This window comes from Rhinolophus hipposideros (assembly GCF_964194185.1).
Source record: "Rhinolophus hipposideros genome assembly, chromosome: 5".
NCBI classification, from domain to species: Eukaryota; Metazoa; Chordata; class Mammalia; order Chiroptera; family Rhinolophidae; genus Rhinolophus; species Rhinolophus hipposideros.
Window position 1 is genome coordinate 9447628 of NC_138051.1, and position 16101 is coordinate 9463728.

Consider the following 16101-nt stretch of genomic DNA (forward strand, 5'->3'; position numbering starts at 1 on the left):
CTATTTGGGAGACCACCTCAGGGATACTGTGGATGCCTGATCATGGCACTGTACACCAGAAGGTAAACATTAATGAATGCCACCTATAACCTCTTCTTAATCCAGTCATCTATCAGTGGGCATTTAGGTGGCTTCCATATCTTGACTATTATAAATAATGCTTCAATGAACATAGGGTGCATCTATCTTTTTGAATTAATGTTCTGGATTTCTTCAGATAAATACCCAGAAGTGGGATTGCTGGGTCATATGATAGTTCTATTTTTAATCTTTTGAGGAACCGCCAACTCTTTTCCATAGTGGCTGAACCAATTTGCAATCCCACCAACAGTGCACAAGGGTTACTAAGTGTGATTATAATTTGCGTTTCTCTAAAGATTAGTGACATTGAACATCTTTTCATATGTCTGTTTCCATCTGTATGTCCTCTTTGGAGAAATGTCTATTCAGGTTCTCTGCTCATTTTTCAATTGGATTGTTTGTTTTTGGTGTTAAGTTGTATGACATCTTTAAAAATTTTGGGTGTTAACTCCTTATAGGATGTATTATTGGCAAATATGTTCTCCCAGTCAGTAGGTTGTTTTTCCATTTTGTTGATAGTTTCCTTTGACATGCAAAAACTTTTTAGTTTGATGTAATCCCATTTTTCTTTTAAATCACTTCATAAATTATATAAATATCTAACCACATCTAACCACTATGCTATACAACTGAAATTAATATAAATAACATTATATGTCAACTGTAATTGAAAAAATGTATTAAATAATATAAAATGAAATAAATAAAATAGTCAAAGTCAGAAGCATAGAGTAGAATGGTTGTTGCCAGGAAGAGGGAGTTGGAAATGGGAAGGTGTTAATGAAAGGGTATGCACTTTCAGCTTTGTAAGACCGTGTTTCCCCGAAAATAAGACCTAGCCGGTCAATCAACTCTAATGCATCTTTTGGAGCAAAAATTAATATAAGACCGGGTAATATAATATAAAGTAATACAATATAACAATATAATATAATACCGGGTCTTAATATAATATAACATAATATAATGTAATGTAATGTAATGTAACGTAATATAAGACCGAGTCTTATATTAATTTTTGCTCCAAAAGATACATTAGAGCGGATCGTCTGGCTAGGTCTTATTTTCAGGGAAACACGGGATGAGTCAGTCCTGGAAATCTGATGTACACTTCAGTCGCTATATGTAACAATGCTACATTGTATGATTGAAACTTGCCAATAGGGTAGATCGTAGGCATGCTCACCACAAGGAAAAACAAAGGAAAAGAAAAATAAATGGTAACTGTGATGCTGTGATATGTGGAGTTATGGATACGTTAATCCACTTGATTGTCATGATCATTTAAAAATGTAGATGCATATGAAAACATCAAGTTATACATCTTAAACATCCACTTTTTTTTTTGTCAATTACACCTCAGTAAAGCTGAAAAAAGTGAAAACTAAATACATAAAGAGGGTAGGTGGGCGGAGTGGCCAAATGGCTCAGTTGGTTAGAGCTCTGAACAACAGGGTTGCCCGGTCGATTCCCACATGGGCCAGAGAGCAGTGCCCTCCACAACTAGGTTGAAGACAATGAGCTGACACTGAGCTGCCCGAGGTGCAACCAGATGGCTCAGTTGGTTAGAGAGTGAGCCCTTAACAACAAGGTTGCTGGTTCCATTCCCTCATGGGATGGTGGGTTGTGCCTCCGCAACTAAAGATTGAAAACAGCGACTGGACTTGGAAACTGGGCTGTGCCCTTGACAACTAGATTGAAGTACAATGACTTGGAGGTGATGGGCCCTGTAGAAACACACTGTTCCCCAATATTCCCCAATTAAAAAATAAAAATAAAAAAGAGAGGATAGGTGGGCAAGTGGACCATTGCACAGAGCGCTATTGGGTATTAGGCTGCTTATCTCTGAATTTTGAGTCTTTTTTCACCATTTTGGAAAGAATTCAGGGAAATAAAGAACAGTTTTGGAGATCATTTAATACAGTATATTTCAAATATATTTATTTATTTCCATTTAATCCTTGAAACTCTGACAAAATCATGTTGTCATGGAAATCTAGTGAAAAATTCAGAAATAACTCAATCTTTAGTTCCATATCTTTGTGAAAATCCTGAACTTTATTGCTTTCCTATTTTATGAGATCTTTTAATATTTAAATATTCAATTCACTGAATATGTTTTTATAGATGAGTGCATTTTCATCGCCTATCAAGATATTCCTTATTTCAATAAACAATTTTAGAAATAGACTTTTTGCATATATCTATAATTACCTCATGTAAAATAACAGAATGATCATAGAATTATGATGGTCCTAAAGAATGTTTTTCTTTTTTTCCATTTCACCTGCCGAAATTTCATAAACTTTCTCTAGTAATCATGTTTTTCACTGTAAAGATATATGTCAAAAGAAACAATGAACTCTTGAGATTACTTATGTTTCTTTGTTCAATGTGAATTATGGTAGTCTTATATCTCCTTCAACTTATTGTAAACAATTATGTCATGAATAATCCAAATTATGAAACAATTTAGGCATATCTAAAATTGTAGACATATCTTGTTTTCATAACTGTATTGTAGCTTAATTTTACTATGAGATGCTTAAATATTCCAAAAATTTGTTTTTGAAGGCTTTGCTTATTTTTAAACAAGACTAAATTAAATTGCACAAAAGATGTTTAAATGGTGTCATAAAAATTAATTATACATAATTTAAAATAACACCTAAAAAGTAAGGTTTGGCTGATCTCAATCTTTCTCTGACATTTTGTTTGTGCATATGATATGTAATTAAGCAACTGAAAACACTTAAAATCAAACATTTGCCTCATCATGACTCCAAAATAGCAACTAAAGGAATCTTATATTGTGCCCAAAAGACATCTATCCATAAATATAATTACTTTGCTGTCACCAATATTAGATCTTCAAGTGATAGCATCAAGAGGACATGTCTTGTTTAGTACAAGATTTGTGGCATAAATAGTGTATGTGGAATCGCGTTTATACCAAATTGTTAAGAAACCCCGAAAGGCTTATATTCCCTGTATTACTCAGCATAAACAATACAAATAAACAGAAAGAGTTACAGTGATTCTTTCATCTGAAAACAAAAACAAAACAAGAAACTTATTCCTTAAACTTAAAGGGAAGGCCTTCTGTTTTATTTTATTTGTAAATGCCAATGTTTTCCTTCCTTCTTTCCTTCCTTCCTTCCTTCCTTCCTTCCTTCCTTCCTTCCTTCCTTCCTTCCTTCCTTCCTTCCTTCCCTTTTTTTCATTGGGATAAAAGCAGTTAACATTAGATCTACATTCTCAACAAATTTTTAAGTATACAGTACAATATTGTTAGCTACAGGCACAATGATGTATGGCAGATTTTTAGAACTGACTCATCTTGCATAGGTGAAAGTTGCCATTTGACCTTTGGGCAACATCTCCCCCATTTCAATCCTGCCCCCAGCCTGACAACCTCCATTCTGCTCTCTGCTTCTATGTATTTGACTTTTATTAGATTCCACATGTAAGTGATATCATGCACTTTCTTCTTTCTGTGTCTGTTTTTTTCACTTAGTCTAATGTCTAGGTTCATCCACATTATTGTAAATGGTGGGATAACCCCTGGTGGGATAACCTTAAAATTTAAGACTTAATAATATCTCATTGTATATATCTGCCACAATTTCTTATCCATTCATCCATCAAGGGACACTTGAGTTGTTTCCAAATCTTGGCTATTGTGAATAAAGCTGCGATGAACATGGGAGTATTTATCTCTTCGAGGTACTGATTTCATTTCCTTTGGGTATATAGTAATAAGACAGATTTTTGGATCATATGGTATAGATTGGTGCAAAAGTAATTGTGGTTTAAAAGGTTAAAAACAATTGCAAACACCGCAATTACTTTTGCACTAACCTAATAGTTCTATATATTTTTGAGGAATCTCCATACTGTTTTCATAATAGATGTATCAATTTATATTCCCAACAATAGTATATAAGTCCCATACTCTTGATAACTGTTACTTTGTAATGTATTTTACAATAAGTAAATGTGATGCCTCCACCTTTGTTCTTCTTGCTCATAATTATGTTGGCCTTTTGGGATCTTTTGTGGTTTCACATGCATTCAAGGAATGTTTTTGTATTTCTATATAAAGTATATATATATATATGTATATATATATATATCATAACTAAATGACTGTTTTCATAAAGATTGCATTGAATCTACAGATAACTTTGGGTAGTATGGACATTTTAACAATATTAATTCTTACAACCCAAGAACGTATGATGTCTTTTCATTTATTTGTGTCTTCCTTGTTTTTCTTTTTTTTAAATCATTGTTTTGTAATTTTCAACTCATAAGTCTTTTTATCTCTTTGGTTAACTATTTTATTGTTTTTATGCTATTGTAAATGGAGTAGGTTTCTTATTTCCCTTTCATATAGTTCATTGTTAATGTCTAGAAACACAAAGGTTAATTCAGGGGCATGATCCCTACTTCAAGGAGTCCACTCTCAAGGATATCTGATAAGTCTAACCCATTGTGGGGGTAAGGGGGGGAAATGGGAGTCTGTTCTTTAGATGTTTATATCTCTATGAGTTCCAAGGATCTGTACTCAGTTTTGACTTTATTATTTACTAGCTGAACTTAGCCAAAGTTCTCTCCACTGTGGGCCTCATGAAATAGTATTATTGTGATTTCACAGAGGTATACTGAGTTTGAATGAAATAATATAAACTAAGTTTAATTTCTCTCAATTAAAAATACTATTAATTTTGTATCTAGTGGACATCATCATCTCCTTTATTTACTCCTATATTTAAAGCAGTGTATATCCCAGTAAGAAAACCCTCTGATACCTAGAAACATTACTACCACCCTTATTTCAGGGACAGCTGAAGAAAGCTCTCTGAATTTGTTGGATCTGAACTCAGCATGTGGCAGGCAGGTAGAAAATCTCAGTCCTTCCACTGGGTCTTTATAAAGTTTTTTTGTTACTTCATTTCTAGTGAATTTTAAACATCTGTCAAAGCTACAGTCAAATAAAGTATGAAAGATAACTAATTTTTAAAATAACTTACCATTAACTGCCCCTAAGTAAACTTCCATTTGTACAAATGGGCATCTTCAGACATCATGTGAAAAATGATAACCTCAAGGAATATCGCTTTAACACGCTGTCAGATAAATTAATAAAGATCATTTTCTAATTGGCATTTTAATTTGGATTGTTCCTATACTGAAAAATGATTGTTGGGAAAATTGTTAAGCCATAATTCAAGAGTGAATTATGTTCTTTAATTTCAGCTATCTGAATATTTCAGAGGAAAATGGTTTGGGTTTAAATTATCAAGTAAGAGCCCGATTTACATTACATATCAATATTGTTTTTCTTTTCATTAAAATGAAATAGTTCTATGTTTAGTCATCATCATGTGCACAATTATAGCTCTGGTGTCATTCCTGCAATCTTGCATAATTGCTGTACAATGTTTCAAATTTCTCCTATAAGAATATTGCAATGGTTGTAGTAAATAAATTACTATTAATCGCTTTAATTAAAATTCGTTAACAGGAGAATTTCATTGTGGATTTGAAGATGGCAACATTTGTTTGTTCACCCAAGATGATACAGATAATTTTGATTGGACAAAGCAAAGTACTGCAACGCGAAACACAAAATATACTCCAAACACAGGACCAAATGCTGATCGTAGCGGCTCCAAAGAAGGTATGGGCATAGAAAATGTGCTCATGACAATCATACACCAGCCTTGAAATGTCAGAAATCCAATTAATATAAAATGTAATAGAATACTTAGACATAGACTTGAAGATTAAGGAATAGCATTTTATGTGCAGTATCAATAATTCAGATAGCCTCAGTTTGTAGACATTAGTTTTCTCTTAGAACTATCTGAAATGTGCAGTTGAGAGACTAGGATTATTTTCTTGAAAATTTAAGTCTGAAATTCTAATTTTGACTCAAGTTTTTATACACTTTAAACAGTTTTATCTTTATGTATCTTTATCTTTATTTATAGATCATTTATTCTTTATGTTATACCATGCACATACAGATTTTATCAATGAGATGCAAACCCTCCTATAAATCTTTACTTGTATGAAAACTCTAGAACTTCTCAATGATTTCAAATTTCACGTTACCTACTAATGGCATGGTTAATCATTTTATTTTGTCTTTCTTAAGGTTTTTATATGTACATTGAAACATCCCGACCAAGACTGGAAGGTGAAAAGGCTCGACTTCTCAGCCCTGTTTTCAGCATAGCTCCCAAAAACCCTTATGGACCCACAAACACCGCTTACTGTTTCAGCTTCTTTTATCATATGTATGGACAACATATAGGTGAGATGGCAAGAATTACTTTGCTTCTTTAAAGAATATCATAACTAAGAAGAAAAATGTTCACACACAGATATAAATTAATTTCAGTCAAAGAAAGTTATCATTGACTTTTATACCTATAAATTGCAAAATAAGAGGATAAGAATGTCCCCCCATCAGGTCCCCATTTTCCAAATTTATATTAGAATTTGAAATTTTGTAGCTTTACTTACCTTTTATGGAATCCTAATTTAGGGAGACCATTAATGGGTTAAATTTTTTATGAGATCTTCTTGTGGAATTTAATACCAGTATAATTTACACTGTTTCTTTTCAAAGAAATCTGCTTGAATTACCACTCTGTGTATATTAGTGATCATGGAAAAAAGTATTATCGTATTTGGAAGACAGTACTTTTATCACTATCTGCACATTGGGAATGTTGGTGTCATTTTTTTCTTGTTTATAAAGCATGCCTAACACATCTAGTGGGATTTAAGAACATCTTCAGTCCTGCAGAGTATACAAAGGTGAACACACTCTCTGCTGTTAGAGATCTTATTTTGCACAGTAATGGAGGCTAAGATGAGTAAATACACAATTTTGCTACATAGAATACCATGTAACCTTGAGAAAGAACCTAGCCAAACTGTGCTGGGGGTGGGGGGAATGAAAAAGAACCTAGCAACATTGTGCTGAGGTGCGGGGTGGGGCATTGTACAGGTCGACAACTCTTTATGTTCAATCCTAAAATAAAAAACACTGAGCTCAATGTTTAAAAATTATTTAGCTGTGTATGTTAGCCTGATCTCCACGTGTGAAAATATATGACCTGATCTGATATGAGCCTATTTATATAGTCTTTAATTATTCAAATGCATGTGAACATTTATACTATTTGCAGCAAAAATGTTACTATGTTTAATTATGGATTCTGTTCCAGATCCTTGCAGGGGATGTCATGTAATATGTATGACATGCACTCTTTCTACTTTCTAAAACAAAATTCTGAATGTGAAGCACATCTAGCTCCACAGAGCTTGCACACGGATTGTAGCTCTGTATCTAGTTAAATAACAAGGCAATGCTTTGGAACAGAGGGACACCTTTCCCTACAAAAGAAGGGTACATTTTCAATAGACAGAGATGAGTTCAAGGAAGACTGAGGAAGTAAAATGTGAGAAGTTAGGATGGCATTAAGTGTTTTGATTTAAATAAGTAAAACCAATAATGAAAATATATATTTTATAAACGAATCAAATTGTACATATGATATATACCAGCTAATATACTAAGTGAAGCCATCCTCTTAATAATTTTATAAAAATGAGCATCACTGACCATCTTTTCAGTGGAGAAAACTTAATATCAGAGAGTCGGTATGAATTGCAAGCAACTGAGAGTCCAACTCCTAGCCAGTGCTACTAACCAGTATTCTTCGTAGAGCAGCAATAGGTGACTAGTCGGGCAGGATAGCTTTGTGCAGTAAAAAGTCAGGAAACTTGGGCTGGAACTTGGCTGTTGCAGTTAGTCACTTCAGAATTTAGAGAAGTCATGTAAAATGTCTGGATCTTGGACTCCTCATCTGTAAAAAAGGAATAATTCCTCCTTCAGAAATTTGTTGTTCAAGTGAAATGGATCACATATAGAAAAACCTTCTGTCAGATGGTAGCCACCCATAATCTTACGTAACTTTAAATTTCAAATAGCAGTCGTAAAGTGATACTCATCAGGACACTATTCCTAACACGTCATGAATTATTTCTCTTCATTTTCACAATGAACATTTCGGCTCATTAAAATCATTATTCTGTTGCATACACAAGAAAACTGAAATACAGAAAATGTTGATTACCATGCCCATCAAAGTTATCATAGCTAATAAGGAGCAAAGCCGTGAAAATAAGCCGGGAAGCTGGACACAGAGACTGCCTGCTTCCCACTCTGCAGGGAGACTTCCAGGAGTGTCATGAAAGCTTAGCTAATTTCATAGTTGGGGAAAGACATTACAGATTTTGTGCAGACAGTAAGCGTGATGAGATCTTTGATTTGGGAAAATAAATCTTACAGGAGTGGGTAAAACTACTGAGAAACAGAACATAGACAGAAAAAGCAGTTGGAAAGAAGTAGTTGTAGGTTCACTATGGCCTAAACTATGAAAGAAAATAAATGTCCATACTATTGTCAAGCCATCTTATTTATTGTGAGATTACTGTTTTAAGTTGCTTTCTAAATAAATAATTCCAAGATCAATATTTTGAATTACTTTAATGAGTAAAATGTGTGTTTACCTTATTTATGAGGCTGGCTTCCTCTCAAAATTTCTGCATACTTATGCTGCTACCCAACGCAATTTTAATATAGTTACAACACAATCATTGTTCTTATCCTTTTCTTGTCAATGGGTGTCCAGTTGACTTTTGCTAGTTTTCTTCTGATTGTGTCAGGGAGAAGGTAGTTCTTCATTTCTTCCATGTTCTCAAACATTTACCACTCTCAACACTGTGTCATTTCTCTGCTTCATCAGATGGTTGAAGGTTACAGGTATCAGGTCACTTGTGTCCCTTTCAGCAGAGCTAAATCATGCTGCTTACTAAAATCTAGGTGAAATATCTGTTCCAGATATTGACTAATCCATTAGGACCAGATGAGGTACCTCATTGCGGAGATGCTGCCTGGAGCTGAAACCTTTCATCTTTGCAAATATTTTTCTAAGACACTCATTCATCTGTAAACCTGGAGGCATTTATTGTCACTGGTTTTACAAATTAATTTATCTGTCCTATTGGTTCTTTTGGAAATTCAGATTCAAAAGACTGTCCTAGATTTGTGATAGCCTAAGAGCAATTATTAGTTCTTGAGTAAACGTAAATAATCCTTGCTGTTTAACTGTGACTAATTAATAGTATACCATTGAGAAGAGTCATATTGTTTTTATAATACAAAGAATGAGTGATCAGTTATACATTACTTGGATGAGAAATTCCTCTTTGAAATAATTGAATATGTTGTATTACTTATTTATTGCCACGTAACAAATTTCTCCCAAATTGTGTGACTGAAAACAACAAACATTTATTCCTCAGAGTTTTTGTGGGTCAGGAATATGGGTATGGTTTACTGGGTGCCTGCAGCTCAAGGCGTCTCCTGAGATTGCAGAAAAGCTGTCAGGTGGGTCTGCAGTCCAAATCGAAGACTTCACTTTGAAGAGGATGCAATTGTAAGCCCATTCACCTAATTTTTGACAGGTTTCATTTCCTCACAGGTGTTGGACTATGGATATTGTTTTCTTGTTGGCTGTTGATCAGAGGCCATTCTCAATTCCTCCTCAAGTGGACATTTCTATAGAACTGTTTCATGGCATGGCCGCAGACTTCCTCTAAAGCAAGCAATCCATGAGTTAGAGAAAACACATGCCCAAGACTATTTATAATCTAATTTCTGAAGTTACATCCTATATCTGCTGCCCTATTCTATTTATTATAATTGACTTGATAATTCCATCCGACACTCAAGGGGAGGCAATTACACTAGAGTGTTAATGCTAGGAAGTTGAAATCATTGACAGGCATTTTTGAGGCTGTCTGCCACACTGGTACAATTTACTGTTAGTTTAATGTTCCATCAAAATTGATTGAAGAAAAAATAAATGAAAGCTATAACATGTATCCTTAAAGTAACTGTTGATTTATATGTATACAATACAATATCTGACTATGGACATTAATATAAGATTCTTTCAGCAATCCTGTAGCGACTAGTAGGCATTTTGTATTTTGATCAGTCATTTGAATTTCTAATATTCTTGAAAAGAAATTGAACCTTCTATGAACCCAATGGATATAACTAAAGTTTATTAAACATCAGTAAAATATGTACTATGTTTTCCCAAAAGTGAGACCACGTCTTATGTTAAGTTTTGCTCCAAAAGACGCATTAGGGCTTATCTCCAGGGGATGTCATCCTAAAAAAATCATACTAGAGCTTATTTTCTGGTTAGGTCTTATTTTCGGGGAAACGCTGTACTTCATTTATTTCTAGAAAGACGAATGTGAGATATAAGAATCATATCATACCAAGAAATTAAAGAGAAAAATACAAAAAATACTTATGAATATATTCATTGAACTTGATAAAATGATTCAATAAAGCAGTGGTTCTAGAATGCTAATAAATGGGAGGCAAGAAAAAAGAATTCTTTAATGACAGCCACTCTCATGAATGCTGAGTGTGAGGAAGAAGTGATAGAGAGATGTGAGGTTGTAGAAGGGCCTATTTTAAGAGGAATAAGAGTTAATAGAAAGGGTAAGTTTAGCGATACAAAAATTAGAAGGAAGCAAATTATTTGAAGACATGAGAATTATGAACATTGGTAAAGGAATTAACTGTGAAGAAGGTATGTAATATCACTTCCACTGAGGTGGGAAGTAAGAATAGGGCTTCTGATACATTCCTAAATGCAAGAACAGCAAACAGGCATGAGATTTGCCAGCCTAACAGTCTCTATTTTCTCTGTAAAATAAATGCAAGTGTTGCATTTTCAGAGTAGATAGTTTTAGGAAAGTGGTGAGTGGAAACAGAAACTGATGAGTGAGAGTTGGAGAGGTTGGAGATTGAGACATCAGTCCTCAGCATTTTGAAATGTGTTTTAGGATGTAATGCTCACTGTTATTCTCCATCTCTTTTTGAGTATATTACTTAATTATCCTGCTAACTTATTGTCTTTTTGGCCCCCCTTTCTGGGGAAAAGATCATTCTCTAAGACTCTAAAACCAGTAACGTAAGGACCTCAAGGACCTATGCTTCTCTGTCTTGTCCTTGATGCAGCTCCATATCCCAGGCATGCATGAAGTTCCCAAAATCAAGCTGTATTGTATCTATCTTTGCCCTGCTTGGGGGAGCGGAAACAGTTTCTCTCCTCATCACATGGTGTCCTACAAATATACATATTTATTTGTCCATCTCATAAATACTTATGAAATAAATGTATATTTTTAAGTTGTATGATAGAATAAGTATGTATTTTTTTTCCTCTTTAATCATCTAAGTAACTCATATTCTTCCTTGAAAAGCCATCTCAAGGACATTTGCTGAAAGTCTTCCCTATCCTCCCTGTACCTTCTGTTCCCCTAACACCTGATTCATACCTCTATCATCTTTGTTACCTGTCCCCTGCTAGGCTGCAGGCTACTTGAGAGCAGTAATCATGATTTATTTATGTTTGATCCTCTGGAACAACAAATGATCAATAGATTAAAAGAAAATTCTCCAAAGTAGATACTTCAGCTTCTGAGTGTGCTAGAAGAGTAACAAAACAAGGGAATTAAAAGTATGGATTTTAGATTGGAAACAGAAAGTAGTTTCACCAAGGCCCTATAGATATGTTTGGGGGATGGGGAAATACAAGTGCTTCATTGACCTAACTTGAATTTGAATCTTTGTGCTCTGACAGCCAGCACATAGAGGAAAGCAAAAATGTCACATATTTCTTAACAATTAATTCACAGGAAAATTTATCTTTATAAAAACACTCTTAGTAATATAATAGGCAACATCTTCACTTGGTACTTTCAGAAAAATATAAATTGTTTTCAAATAAAAAATTTATATATTGATAGACCATTATACATTAGAGAATAAAATTTGTGTTGCAAGCAAAATATTATGGTCCAGATATGTCACCTTGTGACGATCGAATGGAATGTAGAAGTAGAATTTAATGAATCTGTAATTAACCTCTGGTTAAATTTTTCTAAATAAGATATCTCAAGTGTCCTTTAACAAGAGTTTGATTGAAGCTTTCTTGGTACTGTCATCCAACGATTTTAAACTGGGGACTTAAATGTTTTTATACAAGATATAGACAAGGCAAGGGTTGCAATCTTTTGTATGGTTTTAGGAATATGATTTTTATTCTTATTTTTGGTCAAAAACTGTATTTCTTCTGACTTGAGTTTAAAAATTAAGATTATTGCTTATATCTCAATTATGTCCCTCAAATAAGAAATCAGCTCACGTATTTTTCTTCCCTCTAAGTTTGGACACCATAGAGAGACAGTTTGAACCTGAAAAACAAATCTTAAGATAAGGTACCATTATTTTAGAGCCTCTATTACATTGACTATTGAAGAATATCAGCAGAATAAATATGTAATTTTGAGATACCGGTGTTCTGATAAATTCTCAGAATTAAGTTCCTTGCAAAAGACAACCCCCAGCTGGCTGAGAGAATAGATAAGGTTACTTAGTATTCTCCATTTAACTATTGAGAATAGCTACCAAACTGTGGGCTCTTATATAATAGTTGATATTAAGTCACTCTTTTCCTTAAGAATTAGTCAGTGTTTTCAGTGAAGTACTGGTTATAGTTAATATTGATAGTACCGGTGTCATCAGTAGGAAAATAATGCTGTAAGTGGAAAACATTCATAAAAATTTAACATTTTTTTAATTAGCATATATATGTGTATATATATATATATATATATATATATATATATATATATATATATATATATTTTAAAGGGGGACGGAAAGAACATAGCCATGATTTATTACCACTTATAAATATTATTACAGACACTTGTCACCCACTATCAAGACCTTATGTAATATCTAGTTCATTTATCTTTTAAGTGTTTGGTTTTAAACCACCAAATACCCCAAAATTTATTTTCCTTATATTTAATTATTCATTGGTGATGGGCCCTCAGACAATCTGTAGTAGAAGTTAGGATGTTTGAACAAAATTAATGATATTACTGAGAAGGCTGCTGTTTCAAAATATACAAGTCTCAATTTTAGTGTAATTAATAAACAATATTATTATTGCATCAATTGAATGAATGAATGGTCAGAAAGTGGATTAACTTTTTTGTTTCTCACCCAGTGTGCCAAACTTTTTAAAGTAACTTCATTGAAAGTATAATATTAGCGTGATGAGCATTTTTACCTTTAGGTCTTGAATTCACTCATTTTTGTTCACTCGGATGAATTGTACATACTATGTGCCTAGTACTGTTTAAGTTTCTATAGAATAAAGAGAATTATGGTAAAGGTTCTTACTCATCAAATAGTTTATCATCTATTTGGGTAATGAATTGCTAAATAAATTAAAAGTCAGAAAGTAACACACATCAAAATGCATGACAGGCCCAGGCTATGGATTCACAAGGGAGACAACACTGACAACAGCAGTTAAAATAACTTTTCTATAGAAGAGAATACATGTAAACCATCCTCCAAAAGAGGTAAGTAGCAAACAGAAGGGAAAGGTTAGAGAATGTGAGAAATAGAAGAAGCCATGGTGCAAGAATGTTCTTGTGGCAGAAGAGGGAGAGTGACAAGGTCTACACAGGGATCTGACATATACCAGAGAAATAGCCTGAGGAAAGCTATGTTTTAGGAAAATGTATCTCTATACTTATGTAGAAATTCAGCTAGGTACAAGAAGTCACGATCCTGCCTGGAGAAAATGAAGTGACATTTTTTATTTAAGATATCATTGCAATTATACTCTACTGAAAAAATAACAATGGATGCATGCAGGCATTTCTATTCAAGGAGAAAATAATGATTTTGTAATTTCCCCTTTTTCTCGGTGTGTACAAAACAAATAGTACTAGCAATTACCTATCAGCTCTTGCCTCAAGCTAGATGATTTTGGCACATCCTCATCTTCCATGAAATGTGAAACTCAAATTAATGAGTCTGTATTACTGATTAGAATAAAAATGTGATTTATATGCAAGTAATCCCCATGTCGTGCAGTAAACTAAATTACAAATTAATTTATATGAACTTGGTAATTTCAAGTATCTGTAGGAAATATGAACACATATTTCAGGACCTATATTTAAATTACTTACATAAAATATATAAAATACATAGTTATAGTAAAATAGTTAAAAGTATAATTGTGTTAAGGACCTAATGAAAGAAAAGAACTAGGAAATATTACTATAAATCAATTTATGCACAATAAATTTTATACAATAATTTATATGAAATAACATAAAAATAATCATGCTGTTGCATAATGCCATGAATAATCCCCAAATTTTTCTCACTGCTCATGAGATAAAGCAACACTTAGGTCATTTAGCTCTTCTGATTACAACTTTTCAGCACGAGATAAACAGCTCTCACACCAGACTCCTCAGGAGTGGTGATCAAAACAGGAGAATTAGAAAACCAAGGAGAAGATAAAGACAGTTACGTTTTTCTTAGCAATTTCAAACTTATGTCATGGAACTGTATGGCATTTGAGAATCCTTGGGGATGATTAAATTCATACCTACTGCTATCTGATGCCTACTAAAGCTTCAACACAATACCTCTGAGAATTTAAAATTACTTTTAAAGGGTATTAACACAATCCATCATATTCACTTGGAAATTTTCTTACTACAATAATGTGCTGAATCAGCTTTGCGGAATCTAACTTCTCTTGAGTCACTTTATTCTGTTTCACAAGTTCTAATTTTGTTGATCAAGATGCTCTGGATGGAAGTTTGTATAACTTTTGGCACTGAATTCTCTTTTGTAATCTTAAAAACTGTGAACTTTCTTGGGAAAACAATCTTCCAAAATCATTTGTCTATGGAGATTGCTTTTGTTATCATCTCTAAAACTGACCATTACATCAATAGTTTGTATTCATTGATTTGGATAATGGAATATGATTAATACTTTTTACACAACAATAAGAATTAAATTATAATGTATTTGGAAGAATTTATTTCAATCAGCTATACTTCTATTGTCCTTTTCTTATAAAACAGGTAATTTTTGCCCTTTTACATAAAATCTAGCCACCACTGAATGTAGCTCATATAATCTATTCAAAAACTAATTCAAAATGTGGGATAATTCAGACCTAGGTTCTTTAGACCTAGTACAAATATTTTTCACATAGTACATATTTAATAAATGTACAATAAATACAGAGGGTGCCAAAAAATGCATACACATTTTAAGAAAGGAAAAAACTATTAAAATTATAATATTCTCTATATATCGATAACAAAAGATGAATACAAGTTACATTTGACTTCTACAATTACAAGAGGTGCTCAAAGTGGCTACCATCAGCATGCAGACACTTCTGATTACAGTGAACTATTGCTTGAGCATAGGTAAAATTACTTAAAATGTGTGTACATTTTTTAGCATCCCCAGTATAAACTGAAATGATTCAAGTTTGAATTATATTACATACATAAAAAGGAAATGTTAATTTAAAAATGTAAACATGCTCACAGGCAAAGCATATTTCCTGAAAATAATATATTTAATATTAATACGCTAACCTATTATTATTAATATAACAATGGTAGAACATATATATTAATGTTTCATTAAAGCATGTATGTATTACTTTAAATAAATTCCAGAAGACATATAATACACACTACTTTGTTAGTCTAATTACACCTAATAGGTCGAGAAAACTATTATCATTTTATTAAGACTTAACAAAAATTTCCATCATGTGTTGATTTGATGACAGGTGATTCCTGTCACTTCTATCAAAGTAACAGTTCATGCTACCCAAGAAAAATAAGACTTCCAGAGAAAATAGTAATTCATTCACTGCTATCTATTTACATTAGCACCTCATATTTATTGAAGCATCTACGGGTCATTTTTATATTAAATGAACAGCATTGGTAGCTTAGCGTGGGTATATCCTTCATTCATTAAATGCAAACTAT

General features: G+C 33.0%; 1 protein-coding gene across 1 annotated transcript in view; it reads left to right on the forward strand.

Annotated features, from left to right (window-relative positions):
• MDGA2 (MAM domain containing glycosylphosphatidylinositol anchor 2) overlaps positions 1-16101 on the forward strand; it is an 811488-nt gene that overhangs the window by 774084 nt on the left and 21303 nt on the right. The window contains exons 13-14 of the mRNA XM_081048257.1: positions 5612-5767; positions 6248-6406. Coding sequence (XP_080904383.1) covers positions 5612-5767; positions 6248-6406 — 315 coding nt within the window. The remainder of the gene's footprint in view (positions 1-5611; positions 5768-6247; positions 6407-16101) is intronic.